This window comes from Diabrotica undecimpunctata, chromosome 8, assembly GCF_040954645.1.
Source record: "Diabrotica undecimpunctata isolate CICGRU chromosome 8, icDiaUnde3, whole genome shotgun sequence".
Classification (NCBI taxonomy): Eukaryota; Metazoa; Arthropoda; class Insecta; order Coleoptera; family Chrysomelidae; genus Diabrotica; species Diabrotica undecimpunctata.
In genome coordinates this window covers 87,458,305-87,478,268 of record NC_092810.1, presented here as the reverse complement: position 1 = coordinate 87,478,268, position 19,964 = coordinate 87,458,305, and the positions used below count along the sequence as shown (strand labels likewise).

General features: G+C 33.6%; 1 protein-coding gene across 11 annotated transcripts in view; it reads left to right on the top strand.

Moving 5' to 3' along the window:
* kis (chromodomain helicase DNA binding protein kismet) overlaps positions 1-19,964 on the top strand; it is a 175,354-nt gene that overhangs the window by 140,089 nt on the left and 15,301 nt on the right. For 5 of the 11 annotated variants that reach the window (XM_072540564.1, XM_072540561.1, XM_072540554.1 and 2 more), the window contains 7 exons: positions 1,533-1,818; positions 6,361-6,495; positions 7,406-7,450; positions 13,561-13,709; positions 16,539-16,883; positions 17,637-18,929; positions 19,613-19,766. In XM_072540564.1, the coding sequence (XP_072396665.1) occupies positions 1,533-1,818; positions 6,361-6,495; positions 7,406-7,450; positions 13,561-13,709; positions 16,539-16,883; positions 17,637-18,929; positions 19,613-19,766 (2,407 nt within the window). The remainder of the gene's footprint in view (positions 1-1,532; positions 1,819-6,360; positions 6,496-7,405; positions 7,451-13,560; positions 13,710-16,538; positions 16,884-17,636; positions 18,930-19,612; positions 19,767-19,964) is intronic. The other 6 variants (XM_072540563.1, XM_072540560.1, XM_072540562.1 and 3 more) reach the window with 4 other exon arrangements.

Below are 19,964 nucleotides of genomic sequence, written 5' to 3'. Positions count from 1 at the left end.
TCTTATGGCATTAATATTATATCCATGTTTCTTTTTCTCTTTAGTTCTTCCTCTCTATGTTTGGTTTAGTTCTTGCCTATCAATGTATAGCCAAAACCGGTTTTCTAGTTCATTTATTTTGTATTTTCGTCCGTCTCTGATAGTTTTATACCAACATTAGATCTATTTCAGCAACTTACATTTGCTTTCATTTACAATTATGTGCGGAAAATATAATTTTATTTCCTTTACTTTACTATGTACATTATATCCTTTTCTTTTTTTTTAAGTACGAATCTAGAACGCTTATAGTTCCTTCGCTGTTCCTTCGGCCAAAGTCACTTTATTGGGTTTATTCGATATTTCTTTTTTTTTTTTTTCTAATTCTAAGTTATATATTGTTTGCACCGTTACAAAAGACTGAAAGAGAATATACTTTTAGTGTATTTTTATTATGTAAAATTTGTTTTTTATTATATTTTATTTTTGTTATTCAAATGGGATTTGAATATAAATTTGAACCAAAATTCTCAAAGCAACTTTCCATGATGAATCATCGTGTAGAATCATTTTTTAACTTATTTTCGGTTTTTCATATGCCATTCTTAGCTTGCCCCATATAATATATACATATCTTTTCCTAATGTCCCATACTGCATGATACGTTTTAATCCTGATTTTCGAAGAAAAGGTAAGTTTTGTTTAGGCATTAACAATTTTGGAAAAACTGAAGGTTACAATCGGTCAAATTAACGTGATTTTAAAGTTTGTTACATAAAATAGGCTTCATATTCAAAAGGGGCATATTATTTAAAAAATATGACAACTTATCACAGTTCTTGTCTCAAGCCGTCATATGCTTTCCCAAGATCACTAATACACTTTGGGTTGTTATCTTAATAGTTCAGTTAATGAACGGTAAAAATCCTTAAAACTTATTAGCTCTTAGGGCAAATTCTAAATTAATTGTGCTATTGTGATAATTTTTTATTTGTTTATATGTATATTTTTTTTTAAACGGAACATTTGAATGCCATCAAATAAATATCTATATTTTAAAAACAAACTTACGATTTTTATTAGGGAGATTAATTTTTTCACGAAATTTATCAGCAATATGTTTTTTATATTAAAACTCTCTATGTTAACAAAAATTTACGTTTAATTTTATAGTTGAATTAATTTGTTTAAGTTATAAAAATGTGGTATCATAAAAGTTATAAATTTTTGTACGATCGGTAGACTGGTTTCAGGTATAACTTTATCCAAATATCAGGTATAACTTTATCCCTATATACAAATATTCTTTATCAACTCTTAGAGATCACATATTGATTATGAACACTAAGAATTTTCTGATTTTATGCATATAAAAATAATGTTTAAAAAAGTTATGAACCTATTGTTTCGAACGCATGTTCGGATATCAAAAGAGTAATATTTATAAGAACTTATTTTAAAATCATTGTAGTTACGTACCTTCTTTTCCAAAAATGATTTAAAAACCCACTCCTTACCGCTACGAAACGTCTAAAACTTGTTTTTTACTCCAGCAACGAAGATGACGCCGAGGATGACGACACTACAGAAGAATCCAGCTTCAAGTCAAAAAACAGAGACGCTTCGGAGGCTAACTCTGAGATTGCGGAGCCATCTCCTGGTCCTTCGGCTTCATCCGAAACCCAACCGCTTGATAGCGAGGATCGGGTGGGAGAAGAAGGTGATGATAAAAATTGGCCTTCGATAACTGATCTCAATACAAGGTTAAGGAGAGTGATCACGTCGTACCAAAGAAACTGTCGCAAAGAGGAACAGAAGTTGGCCGCCTCGAAATCGAAGGTGAGTTTGTGTTTTTTGAACAAATATTTATTTCAAGGACGAACATTTAACTGTTTTTCATTGTTATTACTTCAGTTACTTGATGTTTTAGAACAGAGTTGCCACGTATTATAAAAATTAGGAATTTTGGAATGACAATACAAATTTAGGGGTTGTGAATCCTTTCCGATAGCAGATAAAGACGTTTGCAAAAATATTAGGATTTTTTTTACGAAATATTTTCTTTTCATATTGTCTGTCCACCTTTTCTTTTATCTTATTTTCCTTCCACTATTTTGGTTCTTCCTCTCTCCTTCCAATATTCATGTATTTTACTGATATTTATCGAAAATCGAAACTGAAGTATTATCCTAGTTAGATTGGACACTGTCATAGTCTAGTTCCCTGATTTGTTGAAATTCTGCTATATTCATTTGACTATCTGCCGCAAGAAACTCATCAAATTGTATCAATTGTTTCCTGAGCGGTGCTCAGTGAATACCTCTTGGTTCATACCTAAATTTCACTTTTATCTTAGACATTGTTAATCCTTAATATTTTTTATGTAATCTTTGCAAAATTTAACTAGGACCAACATTTTTTTTTTTTTTCGTAAAAAATACTAGAGATAAATACCATAAATTTTCCGCAGCTGTATAACAGAATGATACGGAGTGTGACATCTGGTCATTTCCTGCTACAGAACTATTACATCCCTCATCAGTATGTCTTTCACAGAACTGAAAAGTCCGTTCATACCTTATTGTAATGAACAGAAAAATCTAAAAATGTGAAAACATTCATTAGAGGAAAGAACCTCTGCACATCATAAATTTAAGTTGCCAACTTATTGGAGAATACCCCTTCTAAAATCACATTATGTAGAGCATAACGTAATAGCTACGTTATAGTAATCTTTCATATTCCAAGGTAATAAACTCAAAAAATCTAGCAACAAAAACGGGATGTGCCACTCCGAGAGTGACCGAGGAGAGAAAGCATAGCTTTCTTATCGTCTATGCATGGGTCATTTTATTTTATTGAGAATCACACATTAGACTGCGGTTACTACTCCACGTAGGGTGTGGTCCCTCGATCTATCGTTACAGTGGTTTCATTGCATTTCAATCGTTTTTATTTTATCATACCTCTGCGCGATCCACCGTTTCGTCCTTAACCGCTCCCAAAAAATGGCCCGTTAAATATAATTAACCAAATGTGTCTAATATATAGGAGGTATCTGTAGGAACTATTTATCCTTCGAACTTTTGTCTGAAGTACTTTAAAATAATATTTATTAACAATTTTTACGTTCGGTAAACAATTCACGCTATCTCGCTTTTGAAATGAAGAAGTGGCAACCCTGTTAACCCCCTTTTAGATCTCATACCTGACGTACGTGTGCTTGGCGCTTGATTGTAACTTTTATATGTAGATTTTGTCATCTATACCTACATTGTTTATACGTTATTATATATTTAATATATTTTTCATGACGTGACAAGTAAGAATGTTCAACTTTCTCTTTATTAAGTGATAAAAGATCATATTTTTATTCAATTTTGGGATATTTTATGCTAATTTTTATATTTGTTATTACATAATTTAGAAGAACATATTTTAATAATTTTGCAGTGAAACTAATCTAGCCAATTAGGTATTGATTCTTAATTTTGTATTAATTAATGATAAATTTGGAGTTAACCTCTTCAAAAAATGTCATTGTTACCTTAGAATCATTGTGTATTTGCAACTTATAATTTAGAGTATTTTGAGACCCAAACCAATGCCGTCTTTATATCAGAACTTGCTTGAAACTGAGGATTGAAAAATGGTAGAGCAGGTAATACTTAGTCTGAGTGCAGCAAAACAAAAGTTTTACTGATATTTTAGAAAATAAAAAAATCCAAACAACGAGTTTAATTGCCCAATACGATAACTTAGCGGTAAAACACCCCTCAACAAAAAGTTCCCAAGCTCAGTGAATTTGTCGATAATGTACGTGACTAGAAATCTATTCTACGAGAGGATAAGCCCAACTATATTTGAAGTTATTCCGGTTGACCAAGCAGGTTTTGGACAAAATTGAAGCCTTAGGTCAATTCTTGTCACTCATTCCATATATATAGAATATACACACACACACACTAGTTAGTAATCACACGATTATGGTCTCCTACTCCGTCATTCAGCCACTGTATTTCTGTCTGGATCTGGAGTCCTAGATTCTTCGTCACAGCTAGGTAGTGGGTAGATTGTTGCCTTCAGGAAAGTGCGTTGGTTCTATTGGCCCGACCATTCTTGTTCCGTTTTTGTTTTCGAGATAACTGACTGGTTTTCTTTCTTTTCTATTAGTAGCTCGCTCTATCATTCCAGTTAAGAGATCGGGCCTTAAGTTCTCCAATTATGATAGTTGTTTCTTCTGTGTTGAAGAATGCGGCCAGGTCTTTGTTGAATAAGGGACCCGAGTGACATATATGTTGACGTGATCCTTATTGTTCTTTGTCTAATTTGGACCGAGATCGAAGTTACTTCCATTGTGTTGAGTTCCACTGGTGTCGGCAGTTGTGTGTGTTTTATATGTCTCTTCGGCCTTTTTTTTTGAATTTTTGTTCCCTTTGAGTTTGCTCTATCGCCATATCTGTACGTGTAGTATCCAGAGAACTTTATCTTCATGTTCTTGTTGAGTTTTGTTTCTTGAATTGCAACTATGTTCATTTCTATCCTGTTTATTAATCCATGAGTCTATCTTGAGATATCCCATAACTTTGTGGGTGCTCATTTTTTCAGGAAAATCGCGAAGAAAATCGCTTCTGGAATGCCTGGGATCCTGGATGGTTGTGGAATCTCCGGAGTAAATGTATTATTAGTGTTAACATTACCTGGGTACGCGATAGTGGCAGTGACGGGTTTCCTGGAAGCCTGGGCTTAGGTAGGCATGGCTGTTCTCTGATTGGTTCTCTGTTGGTACATTTGAGCATCCTCTGTAGTTGGCCGGATGTTCTTTTTTTTTTCTTTCTCCATCTTGCATTCGTGGCTGGGACGTTCTGTTCCGCATTTTACGCATTTCGTCACTTCTTGCAGGCACTTTGTCCATGGTGGAAACCCTGGATTGAGCCTCCAGTTCTTCCTAAGTCTTCTATTGTGACTTTCGAGTGGCAAAGGTACCTTAAATAGCTTCTTCCAGCTTTTTTTTATTCATCTCTGTCATGCAGAGGTTTTTTATCCCGCTTTCTTGATATTATATTCATTATTGTCTCTACGTGGTGTCTCTAAAGTTCTTCCTTTATCATTGCTTGTGTAAGATTGTCCGGTGCGCCTCTTATGAGAGCTTTGCAAGTTCTGTCTTCGTCTAGATGAAAGGCAATCCATTTTATTGGTTTCTTGTTGTTGTAGTCCTTTAAGACTTTGGTCATTTTTCTGTAAACCTCTGAATTTTTCGTTTGGATTAGAGTTTCTCCGCCATTTATTGAGATCTTTTTCAGTGCTTATTTTCTTTCCGTTGCTATGTCCAGGATGTTTTTGGTTTCGTTCTCCACTACTGCAGTTACTTACTCGAATTCTATCTTCATGATAGATTTGTTGTCTGAGTTGTCATTTGTCTCTTCTAGTGGTGCAAATTCGTCTCTTTTCTCCGTTTGTATTTCCCACTGTTTTAATGTTTTTATATTCTATGTGGAATTTTCTCTTCCGTCTGGTTGTTGAAACGCTGCTCTTGCTCACCGTTTCTGTCTTTCAGCTTTCTCCACCGCTCTCCTCGTTGGTTGGGGTCCGTCCCTCCGTATCGCTTTGTTTCACACTCGTTTTGCTAGCTAGTAACTCGAAGCGGTTAGGACTCACCTCCATTGTCATAGGATGTGACTTCCTTGTTGTTGACTCAGCTGTGAAAAATAAAAAATAAAGTTTAAGTTAAAAAAAATTTATAGGTAAAATGTTTTAAATCTTCAAAAATGATCGAAAAAGTCGAAGAATCCACAAAATGGCTCAGCGTTGAAATTCTTTTAAGTCGCTTAACTTGTCATCGAGCGCCTCGCTGTGCGCTGGTCACTACTTTGTACTGGACGCGTCCGTTTACTTCGAAGGATGGCATTGCACTATATAGAATCCTGTCAAAGAAAACTTAAGAGGTATGCTGCTTCGATATACCCATTAGCAGCGTCTGAAGGCATTTCTAGAGAAGATTATGTACATATTGGATGAACAATTCACGTGTATGCTTTGATAATATGCTAAATTTATTTAAAAAACGCAGAAAATAATAAAAATGAATTCGTTGTTGGTAAGAATAGAAATTTAAGTATGTGAGGGACTGAACTATCTCACATAATCTAGAAAATTGTGTAGGTACTAACTAAAAATAATCTTGTTAGTAAGACTATTTTAATAAATGTAATTCCTGAGATCTTAACAGTTATATGCAAACCAAAAGAACATTCTTACTTACTCATTTCTTAATCATTCATCATCAAATCTATCTACCCTGTACCCATCCATCTCTTGTGCACACGCATGAGCGTTATGGCTGTGTCGGGTAGTTAGTAGTGAGAGATTGCACTTGTACAGACCCCCCAGATAGATACTGCTCTGTCCTCCCCCTTGGCCGCACTAGCGCAGGTGTCACAGCAGTTCGATCCAAGAGACGCGGCCGCTCTGGGCCTCCAGGGATGGGATCTACAGCAGCTGGCCCTTTATTTATTGGTAAGTACAAAGATCACTGCCGTCTTTAGGTCAGACCCTGAAAATAGTAAGTTAAAAAAGACATTTTTATTGATAATAAAAGACATTTTATCAAGGAATACAACTTCATAAATTTCTTATTAAGTTCATTCAAAAATGTTTATTGTTATTTTTGAGAAAGCTAACAAAGTCCTGCATTTATTTTAAAATTCCCTGTTTTTGTCTCTCGGATATAACTTTTTTATATGCGATGTGTACTTGATATGGATAAGGATATGCTAGTTCACTTGTTTTATATTTGCAAGCAATGGAATAAACGGCTAAAATCTGAGTTTAGTCACAAAACAGAGCTGGATTCAATATTATTACAATTGCCCTTCTGTTTTCAGTGGTTAAAAATTGGTTTTTGAATATAAGTATGGTAGTAATAACACAAATTTGTGATTATTTTAACTGTAGTAGTATCGCCCTACACCACTATGTGGTAGAAGTATATATATATATATATATATATATATATATATATATATATATATATATATATATAGTTGTTGGATTTATCTGGTATTACGTTGATCTACTAGTTAGAAAAGGCATACGATCAATATCGAGTCTTATTCGAATTTTTTGCAGGGAATTAACGAGAAATCGTGGCGGCCGTAGCTCAGTGGCCAAAATACATAAATTTGCCAAATTTGGTTCTTAGCGATTATTTTGTTTCAAAACTTCAAAAATGCTCAGCAGTGATTTTCTGTGAGGCATATCTCTTCTATTCACAACTATCTCGAGGATAAGGCATTACTCATTTGGAATATGTGTGTTTAACAACAACGATTGAAAAGTAAAACATAATAAACTTACTAAAGGGTAGTTACTAAACGGGTAAATATTATATAAAAAAAAGTCAGTCTAATATATTTTTTTTCTATAGAACATTTCAAATTCGGGGTCTGGCCTAAGCGATCGGCATTTCGAGGTAAGAATTTGTTTGAATATAGATAGTTCTCTTTGTTTTAACAATGTTGTGTTTGTTTGTTCCATAGTGATAGTTTTTGTTAAATACTCTACTTGTTAGTTAATAAGTGTTCTTCCATAATGTTTTTGGAAGAAACAAAAAATGCGCGCGGAAAACAAACTAAATTTCATGCTGAGTTTGTTGTTTAAATCTATATAATAATTCTATCTAAATAATTATGCTTCCAAGTACATTATATTGTTTGCAATGAATTTATGTTTATATTTAATATATCTTTTCGATCTAGCTTCTTATCATCATTTATGAAATAATTAAAAAATGTTGGTAATGGCCTCCCCATAAACTTAATTTTTTTTTAATTGGTATTTTTGAAATTTACATATATTTAATATAGAAGTTTTTAAAATAAACATTAATACAGTGTGATGAATAAAGAATGGGCAATAATTAGGCTAGGTCTATTTTGCGTAGAAAACCATTTTTATAAAAATTTTTCGCATCTAAGGTATATCCAGTATGAACCAGGCATACAAATTTTTAAATAAAATAAGCAAATAAATAATAAGCTAATAATAATACAATAAAAAATCGTATATTTGATCTTGAGCTAATTTTTTTAATACTACCTGTAAACTTGTAAACATGTACTTCTTCTTGTAGTTCCTTCTCCTATCGGAGGTTGACTATCATCACAGCTATATGTACCTTATTGGCGGCTGCTCTAAAAAGATCTACTGAGCTGCAACTATACCACTCTCTTAGGTTTCTCAGCCAGGAAATTCTTCGTCTTCCTATGGATCTTTTACCCTTGATTTTACCTTGCATTGTGAGCCTTAATATCTCATATTTCGCACCTCTGGTAATGTGGCCTAAATATTCCAGCTTTCTTGTTTTGATGTGCTTTATGACCTCGCAATCGTTTTTTAGCCTTCTTAACACTTCTGCATTTGTAACTCGTTAGGTCCATGGTATTTTCAAAATCCTTCTATAGCACCACATCTCAAATGATTCCAACTTCTTTATGTTATCCACTTTTAGTGTTCCAGCTTTCCATTCCATACGACAAAGTCGAGAACACGTAGCATCTTAAGGCTCTTATCCTCATATCCAGAGGAAGGTCTCGATGGACAAACATTGTTTTCATTTTTATAAATGCTTGTCTTGCATTTATAAAACATGTACATACGGTTTCAAAGTAATCAACTTTCAAGGCCTTTTTAAAGATTATCGGTTCATAAACAGAAATTATTTTCATTATTCAACGTCTAATCCGCATTTTTTAGAAACTCATAGTCAAAATCGGTGTTCTGTGAATGTTTGCTGTAGACCTAACTACGTTCATTCAAAATCATGTTAATACCCATTTCCCTGGTGATCGGTGCGAAGAGGAGTACCTTTTCTGTGGTTGGCTCGTTCACCAGGGTTCACTAAAATGTACTTCTTTGTGTGAGGTGATGAAAAAGAACTTCCAACAACGCAAAATGATACGATGAATAGAATACAAGGTTCATTCCAGAGTATTGATATAGAAATGTTGCAAAACGTAAATTTTACAAATATTGTGAAGAATATATAAGAGCAAGAATATTTTGAAGAATAGTAATGAAATGGAAACATAATAATACATAGTGTATGAAAACAGAAACAAAAGACCTAGATTGTAAATAGACAAATATCAAACCGAAACATAATTAGAGCTTGACAGAATTTACTGATAAGGTATATTATTGTGATAATATGCATAGTAATCAGCTGCCAAGTGCGTTGAATTTTAATGTACTGCAAATCATCATATTTCCAGACTATCGTGGTAAATATAATTTTACCTAATGCTTTTATTTCTTCAAATAGTTTGTGAATCATTCAGTTTTCTTTGTGGTAAGACCAAGGCTCACTAAAATTTATTTTATAAAGTATTTCGAGTTAAGGAGTCTATTTTAGACATTTATTGTTATATTACTTTCAAATCACCGTTAACTCGCACAGGACAAATACTTTTGTAACCCATGACTTCCGAAAACGTTTTGAAAAATGTATGTTCTAAAGACCTTACGCTAAATGCTCTTCGATTTTTTCAAGCTATCTGACAATATAGGGCATATATATAAGGCAGCGTAAAAGGATGTGGTAGGTACAGTCATGTAAGATGAATGGATGAGAATAGACTCCTAAAAATTGCCCTAGAAAACAACCCGCCCGGTTCAAGACCTCCCGGAAGACCACCTAAAAGATGGAGGGATAGTTGGCAATCTACCTCCCAGGAAATTAACCAGAGGCAGCTTCAGAATTAAGTAGAAGTAGAAGAAGAAGATTTGTCATGACTGCGTTACCATTCTGGTAACTACAACCATTTGTACATAATTATTTTAAACTATCATGTACACCACTTTCAATTTCATTCCACAGGAAACAAAAACACTGGTTATTAATTAGAAAACGGTAGGCGTCATGTCCTGGTGATATTAGCTCACGGCAAATTGAATCCATAGCATAGTCAGAGATATATAATGCAACAGGCTCTGGCGGAAGTTACAGAATGGACTTCAAATATATGGCTTAGCACAAACCTACACAAGTCCAAAATCATAAAATTTACCAAAAGGAGATTAGGTCCTCTAGACCTAAATGATAAAAAATCTAAATCTGGTGAGTGAAGTTAAGTACCTTGGATGTAATATTAGACTCGAGGCTTACTTAGAATCAGCAAATAGAACGAATAATCAAGAGATCGGTAAGTAACTACACTTTAGTGGTAGTCAGACGCACTCATGGAAGAATGTGTGGTTTAAAACCGGGTATGTTATATTTGATTTATAACATGGTAGTAGAACCAACAATTACAAATATGTGTCCGTGGTACGGTGGCCAAAGGTGCAGCAAAAAAGTGCCATTCTCAAACTAAGCAAGGTGCAAACACTTGATTGTCCTGGAATCACAGTGGCTATGAGGGGCAAGCAACGGCTGTGCCTCAAGAAAGAAACAATAATATGGACACAGGGGAGAAACCACAGGAACGGAGGCACAAATAATGGTTGGACGATAGAAAAGAAATAAATAAAACTAGATCAACATAAATGGAATCTTCGGAAGTATTTTCACATGCAAATGGTAGCTTTGGAAGTATTTTCACCTGCGGTACGTTATTGTGTGTGACCTTGACATATTTCATGAATCAGGAATAATTAAATTACGAGACGAACTCGCCGTTATGCCTAGTTTTTCTAACAACGTAGGAGTATTTGGAACAGACTTTTTATCGATATACTTCGCTACAATAAATTACAAAACTTAACACTACAGAAAACGAGGAATATGAAAAAATTGTGTATAATATTCGGACGTTTTTTTTTAGAAACCGATCCATGTACAACATAACGGAGATATACAAAGAAAAAATAAATACATAAAAGAGCATCACTGGCCTACCCAAAAGCATACCTATTATTACACGGCCAAACATCAGACAATGATGAACAGGTAAACAAGATGTTCAGAGATGGAATTATTGAAAACACATCAGAATTTTCATCACCACTGCTTTACCAAAGAGTACCAAAGAAAAGTGACAAACATGGAAACAAGAAATGGGAGGAAGTGATAGACTACAGACAACTCAACAATAAAATTGAGAACAGTAGATTTCTATTACCATGCATAGAAGAAATTTAGACGCTATATCTGGAGCAACATATTTTCCACATTTAGATTTATAGCCAGGATATTATCAAATAGAACTCGACTCATAATTAAGACCTGACACGGCATTCGCAACTGACAGGGGTCAATACCAAATGACACTACTTCCTATCTGATTAAAGACAAGCCTCGGATGTTTTTTAAGGGCAATGACGATGGTAGTGTCAGGTATAAATTACCAAAACATGTTTTATATACTTGGACGATTTGGCAACAATCTGCAACAACATAACCAAAACTTAGTGAAGAAAAAGACGAAAGAAAGTAAATCTGAAATTAAATCCAAATAAATGCGAGTTTACGAAGAAAGAGCTTATACTTGGGACACAAAATTTCGAGTAAATGTATAACACCAGACACTAGAAATCCTCGCAATGGAACAGTATCCTACACCACACAACGCAAAAGAAGTAAAAAATTTCAATTTAAAAAACTTTACAATTAAGAAAAAAAAACATTAAAATTGAAAAATCCAAACAATAGTTCAAAACGTTTTCGGTCTTATCAGACCATCATCAGTGAAAACGAGTACTTGCTTGATAACCCCATCACAGAACAATATAATTGTTGAATTTACATTTTAAAAGTTAAAAATAACTAATGGATAAATGGGTAGAACAAATCGAAGAACTAAAAATGGGAAAGACTGCGAAATAAGAAATAGAGCAAATAAATCAAACAAGTTATACTATGCGTTAGCCCCAATACTGGGAAAAAGAAAAATTACATGAGAGACAATGATAAAAATGTATAACACAATTCTGGAAAACAAGAGCAGGATAAATGCAATGGAAATGAGACATCTAAGAAAGATAGTTGGAAAGACGAAATGGGATAGATTAAGCAACGAGACTATTAGAAAAATGGCCAACCAAGAACCAATAATTAATAAAATAGCAAAGAGACAAATGAACTGGTATGAGCATCTGATGTGGATGCAACCCAACAGAATTACAAGTCCATGAAGCAAAGGACATCGTAAAAAGAAAAGGGCAGACCAAGAAAATTGATACAGCAAGTAGTAGAGGCGGAAAACATTTAAAAAAATCACTCGAGGAATTAAAAGTAATGGCAGGAAATAGAAAAGAATGGAAGAGAGGGCAAAAAAGTATTTCCGGTATCCTTATAATCAATCCAGATCAATAAACTTTTTATAGCCAATACAAAATATGTAGACCAAAAAATTGGTTGTGTATAAAAATAATGTATGTAATAATACATACTTCAAAAAAAATATTGGGGCTTTAACAAAATTTTAAAAACCTTAATTCAATTTTATATATAATTTCAACTATATTTCCTATTTTCATAAAAAAATTTCATAAATACGGAAATATAATTTGTACAAAATGCATAGCAACGGTGGATAATGCATGAAAATAGTTCATCATCATTATTATTTTCTTGTTAAATTTTGTGGTTTCGCCTAAACTATACCCAGCGGAAAGTGACAATGAGGAAGTGTTGCTTGTAGCACATGGTATGTTATCGCATTAAAATATGACTTGATAAATTTTGGCCAAAGAGAAAAATTTTGTTTTTTTAATTTTCATGTAAACCGTTTTGGCAGTATGTGTAAATTCATAAAAGAATAGGAACATAAAATACATGTTATAATTCAATTTTTGAATTTGAAATGTGTCCTTTGTTACCTATTTTTGGACTTAATCAAATATATTTTAAATGTTAATCCATGCTTCAACTATAAGTATAAATATATAAGAGTGGTTTGATAACTACGTTACCAAAGAAAATCTCGTACCGTTGAACCATGCACGAAAATAAAGACGACTCCAAGTCTGGGAAATATGACTCGCACTAATTTAAAAGCCAATTGAAAAATGTTGGCCAATACTTACGCAAGATGAGGCCAGACATGTTGTCTTGCGGGAAACTGATTTTCTTCTTTTACAAATAAGACCGTTTCCCCGTTTTAAGTATATATTTGACCAATATTTTCCTTAACAACACAGTTTTCATTTCTTTTTTGGCGTAGATCCTTAGAGTGTCAATTCTTTATTTATGCTGTTCTTTTTACGTAATTTACAATAAAAGTAAAGAAGATTCCTCCAAACAAACTTACGACGTTTTCCTAAACTACTTAATATAATATTATATACCTTTTATAAAGGATTTTAAATAAATTTTTTGTGATACATGGTATACAGCCAGCTACAGGAACTTAGTTTCCTTGTGGATTCTAAACTACTTAGTTATCAAAGAATTATCGCAACAGATATTTTTAGAACAATTCATTATTTTTCAAAATACCCTCCGTATATATTGTAAAGAATCCCCTGTTAATAAATGGCATTACTCAAATGCAAAAACAAGTTTCTGAATATTTTTTGTTTTTTTTTCTTTTACTAACAACCAAAAATAAATTGCGAAGAATTTGATACTTACACTTTCAGAAGATGGAGCGACAGGGAAAACAAACCGTTGATACCATGCGAGATCCTATGAAAGAAAGAGAAAAATTAACCATTGGGAAACGTTGGACGAAGAGGGAAGAAGCAGATTTCTTCCGAGTTGTGTCGTCGTATGGAGTTATATATTATAGGTAAACTATACTAAGATTCTTTATATACAGTATTCTAGAGTACATTGCTGCTGGAAAAGTGGTTCAGGGTTTTTAATTTTTCTATTGTATTTTTCCACTTTCATCTCTTTCTCTTGATCAGATAGGCAACTCAAATACAGTGCAAAAGATGGCAGTTAGCATTAATCGTGGAAAAAAATTATTAATAAAACACCTTTATAATCGAAAAACACTAACCATAAGTTTATCGATGTACACAAGAGTTTTTGTCTTTAAGTTATAGTGTAAAAAATGGTTCCCTTCTGTTTCGTAATGTGTCAGAAATTTTTGAGGTGTAACACGAGCAGTTCGTTAATCTTCATTCAACAGTTCTATCTTACTTGAGATTTTATTTAATGATGAATTGTACAAAACTATAGCTTAGAATTTTTGCTGTTTTCAGTCCACAATATTTCGGAATAAGCTCACAAAGGACATCTATTTGATATTGTGTACTACATCAAAAATTCAAAACTTTACTTGTTTCGGCGACTGTTGATTGCCCTCAGAGATAATATACACTCATGGACAAAAATATGGAATATTTTGAATTTATAGTAAATACAGTCTGTCCCAAACCCTTCTTTCAGTGCGTCACTAATTTTGACGTCATATAGGATTTTAAGAATGTCGAGAATTATTGCATGACATTTTAGTTGAATTTGACAGTTACAGGATCGTCATCTCTCTTTTTCTAATTGAAAATAATTTAATAATTTTAATATTAGTCTTTGTTCTTTCTCGATATATCTCGGCATATTTAAAATATTTTTATTATACAATAAATAAATACAAAATTAAATTTTCACTGTAAAATATCTGAAAATACTAACCTGGAATGACAATTATCATTTTATCAGTTGACATTGTGAAAGTACTGTCACGATCGAGAGAATCTGCATCAAATTATATTTATGCGCATCATTGATTGGATATCTATTTAGCGTATTCTAAACTCCAACCAATTATACATCCGTAAGTAGAATTAGCTTACGATAAATAATTTTCTAAGTTCTATGTATAATAATCACAGACTCACGTTTTTTTCTGTCACTTCTAGCTTAATGTGTTAGAGAGAATTCGATCAACTATGACGCACTGAAAGAAGGGTTTGGGACGAACTGTATATTCAATATGATGAGTTCATGTTACCAAAACACTTTTTTCTGAAGATAATTCTTTATTTAACACGTTTTGAGTGAATAATTAAAATAATGAAATGCGTTTTAAGTTAAAAAAAAAACACAAATTGAATACCGAGTATTTACTCCTCAAATTCCAAAACCCACGACGTTTTAAAGTGCCCCACAAATTCCCAATTGGATTGAAATGCCTACACGGTGTCCAATGTATTCTTTCAAATGTAACCTCATCAAGGTAAGTATTCGCCATTCTAGAAAAATGAGAACGTGCGTTAGCACGAATCTGTTATATCCAATATTGCCAGCAAATGGTAAAACATGATCTAAAATATTTTCGATGTACATATGAGCTGTCATTCACCCAATCACCTCCACAAGTTCGGTATGTCCTTGCAAAGCAATACTGCTTCATAACATGCTATAGTATTATGCCGCCACCACCAAAACGAACTCTCTGTAGGAGGTTACAACTGGTATACCGTTCGCCAACTCTTCTGTAGGAGTTTCGTCTCTATGGCTTTCATAACTGAATTCTGGTTTCATCTGCGAACAAAACCTTTTTCCATTGCTTGATAGTCCAATTAAAATGTGCTCTGGAAAATTCTAATCGACACCTTTTGTCGTTTTGGGAGAGCCGTGGAACTTTGGCAGAACGTCTTTTTTTTGGGTTAGCATTTTTTAATCTACATCTGACTATTTTAGTACTAACCAAGTCCACCAAGTACTAACCAATCAATCTGTCTTGCATTTAACAACTCGTTTTTAAGATGCGATGTCAATGAGCGATTTCTTAAGCGCTGAATAATTAAAAAGCGGTCTTCTATGGCACTTATACACTATTTTCTTTCCTGATTCAGTATTCTTCTATAATTACCTGTTTCGAGATACCTTTTTAAAACTTTTAACAAAGCAGATTGGGATATATGGAGGCGCCTTGTAATATCTTTCTGTATACACCCTTAATTAGATTAAGTTACGTCTTGTGCTACTTCAACTTCATTGTAATGTCTGACTGGTGGCATTATATTGTCATATAGAGTGAAAAAAATGTAAACGAAATTCGATTTTTGTTGTGACAGCGCTACTTGAAACTACTGAACCGCCAATAAATCTTACAATTTTAGGAAAATATATTTCAACAAAACACTCAACTGAAAATAAATGTTATTATGTTACTAAGACGAAATGTCAAAATACTTACACCACCCGCTAAATTAATTATATTGGTGTAAATAATCTTGCAAGATATTTCGTAATTATTGTTAGGTATGGTGACATAACATAAATATTCCATATTTTTGTTTATTAGTGTATTTCAAATTAAGTGGTCGTTTGACCTGGAAGACACTGTATCGATACAATAGTTCAGCTTCTAAAAAGAAACTGAACACCAATCCCATAATCCCCAAATATATATTCCAGGTATTTTTGGCAAATGAAGACAATACCGGCATTTCTTTCTTTCTGCATTTTCGCAAAATGTACATGTTGTACTGTCTTCTTTCCCCATTCTACAGTAAGCAGTGTCCAATGATTACTCTGAGTTTAGTTTTTTGAAGCTCTATTTTTCACATCATAAGAACAACTGACAGTGACAGTGTATCCTATTCATATATTTCATAATTTAGATTCATATGTGGTGTATAAAACATTTCTTTATTTATTTTAGAAAGAAGAAATCGTATGATTGGATCAAATTCAAGCAACTAGCGAAATTAGAAAAAAAATCGGACGAAGAACTTACTGAATATTACAAACACTTCGTTATGATGTGCAAGAAGCAGACAGGCATGAACATAGAAGACAGCAACTATGACAATACCATCGAGCACATCTCAGAAGAAAAGGCACGAAGGACATTGGAAAGACTGGAGCTGTTGTCGAGGATCAGAGAAGAAATTTTGACCCATCCCAAACTCGACGAAAGGTTGAGGGTGTGCATTACTTCGGCTGATATGCCTGAATGGTGGATTGCTGGCAAACACGACAAAGATCTCTTGTTGGGGGTTGCAAAGTGAGTAACTATCAATATGATTATTTTGTATTTATTTTTACCAAAATACTTTAAATCTTTTACCAATCCTAAGGAAAAAAAAATATTGAGCAAAACATCCGTTCAGTGCTACGCAAAATACTTTTTTATTATAATAGACTTTTTTTGTATCATATAAATATGTTTATTTTAAAAAATATTATTTTGGAAAAGGCGTTCGATACCTGAAAGTGTATCAGGATGTGAAAAGGTTTTGCAGTTTGCAGTATATTTTGAGATGTTCAATAGAAAGCAGTTTTATAAAAATATTGAAGCACTTCGTTTTAAAACAATTATTCCTTTTTATAGTATTACAACTGGTTCTGAAGTTGTTATTTAAATATTTTAAATGTGTGTTACACAAACTTGTTTTCTCAAGTTTATGGAAAATGTTTTTCGTGATAGTTTTGACTGGTAAGAAGAAGTAGTCTTTAATCTTCTCTTCAATATTATGTTGTTCAACATTCGGTTTATGTTAAAAACAATTTGGGTTCATCTTAAACACCACAAACATTTTTGATGAAATAATATGTTCAGTATTTAACAAATGTGGCGCTCATTTTAAAGAAAGCCTCCACGTAGCGAGTGGGGGCTTTCTTTACTTTCATTCAACACTCATATCTTTATTCTACTGTTAACACTAATATTTGTAAAAACTTGCCAATGTATTTATCACCTTAGTCCAATTTAATGTTTTCATTCCTTTCTATTTGTTTTAATCCAACTTTTTTCCAGACATGGTTTAGGAAGAACCGACTACTACCTTCTTAACGATCCTGATCTCTCTTTTCATGAAGTTTTGCGCAAAAAGGTCCGTTCTGACAATACTGAGAATAAGGAAGCCATAAAATTAGAAAGTCACGAAGACATTCTCAAATTCGACAAAGACGAAATACTCGTAAAACTAGAAAAAGGGGAAGGAACTCTTAAAATAGAAAAGGTCGTACCTAAAAAGGAACCAGTGGAAAAGAAACCCGAAGAAGACAGTAAAGTGAATTTAACTATAGTTAAGGGTGAAAAATGTGAGAAAGAAACAGCGAAAGAACAAGTTAAAGAGGAGGAAAGTAAAGAAGTGAAACCGGAGGTAGAGGAAGAGCAGAAAGAAGTTATTGAGAAAGCCGAAACACTCACCGAAGAGAAAAAAGCAGTAGAGATAAATGAGTCAACTGAAAATGAGAAAGAGAAAGAAAATGAGCCTGAAAGTGAAGATCTTTCAAAACCGAAAGAAGAGAAGAAAGAAAATAAAGAGGCACTTAAAAAATTGGCCGAAGCCGAAGCTGATTTATGTTCAAAACAAGCAGCAGAACTGAAAGCTATGTTTCCTGATCTGGAAGTAATTCAACCGCTTTCGAGGTTATCACAAGTCGACACCTTTGTCCTAAGAGAAAAACCAGCAGTGGGGGCGTTAGACTTTAGTGAAACAACAGTTGCACAATTGTTCAACAACGCAGTTAAGTGGCCTAAAGAATATGCTATTCAAGTCCGGTTACAGCACATTATTTACGCCATAGAAACAAAAGAATGGCCCGTTACTAAATCATTTTCGGCATACGCCACTGGTATCGGTAACGAATTCGATATACCAATCCACGAATTGCCTAGCGAACCTCCCAAACGAGAAACTTCTACACCAATGTCCATCGGAGACACAGAAATCATCTCCGTTAGTGCTGCAGACAGATTCGCTGCCAACAAGAAACGTAAAAGACATATAGCCATCGACGTCGAGACAGAAAGGGCTAAATTACACGCTCTGTTGAATAGCAGTCACATGACGAATCCGTTACCTGCTAAACATGGAATGACGTGGGATAACGAGGACTCGGAAGAATCTAGAAGGTCGACTCCGGTACAGCAGACTAACCTACAACCACCTCCTGCTCATCAGCAAGCGTCTAGGGTCAGTATGACCACGTTGAAGATGCCGTACGATCTACAGTACCATCCTCCAGTGGCTAAAACTATCGGACAGACTACTGTCATTCCTGGAACGAGCAGTACTCTTACGCCTATTGATTTGAGTTCAAGGCAAGTATTATAATTTACTTTTTTACGCCTAATATTCAAATTAATTACTTAATTAATATTACAATTAATAAAAAACAAAGCGGTAATAAAACTTTTTTCTACACTGTAACCCGAAAAGTTTTTTGTGGATGATATGTAATATGTATCATGTAAAACCTATTTTGGGTCGGGTCATTGGATCAAGAGATACCTAAACCTTTTTCGGTGTTTGTTTAACTTCATTTCGGTCTTGCGCGCTACTTCTAAGTAGATTCTTCCGGGAGGGAGAGCCTTACATACTGAGAGCAGATTGTCTGGTGTTGAACCGTCGTTAGCTTTCACTCGGTCATGTTCCCCTTTCAAAATTAGCGACCTCAACTGGACACGAAAAGTATTTACACCCCGACAAGAAGGTCTTACATCACTCGTGAGATCTTTGCACTAACGTTTGTTTTTTTAGCTGCGAGATATATATTTTTTATATTCTTTCACGATTTTATGGATAGAGTTTCAATAAATATAGATTAAAAAATATTAGTGAAAAAACGAGTTGTTTCATAGAAATAAATATTCATATTTAATTACGAAATTTGTATTCATCATTTTCGCTCTATCTCCTTCCCTCTCAGATATTAAATTGTGATTTTCATTTACATAATTTTGTCAAGACGCTTACACCACAAATTACAAATATTTTATTTCAGCATTCCTAAACCTATTGAAAAGTCATCTTCTCTGGATATGCAAAATGAAGTACAAGATTTTTCCGTTAAAAAATCATCGGCGTTGACATCACAATCGAAAGCTGGAAATAAATTGGATGATACATTGTCTAAGTTGATGAAAAGGAAAAACTGTGTAAGTAGTTCAACTTAAAAACAAGTTTAATATAAAAACAAACACTAACCTAACAAAATAATACACAACTGACAAACTAGTGAAGTTTGCAAATTTTTTTCGACAGTGCAACTGCTATATACAGGTTTGCATGTTGTTTAAAATGTAAACTAACGTATCTAGTACGTTTTTTGAACCGAATATAATGTCTATTGGTTG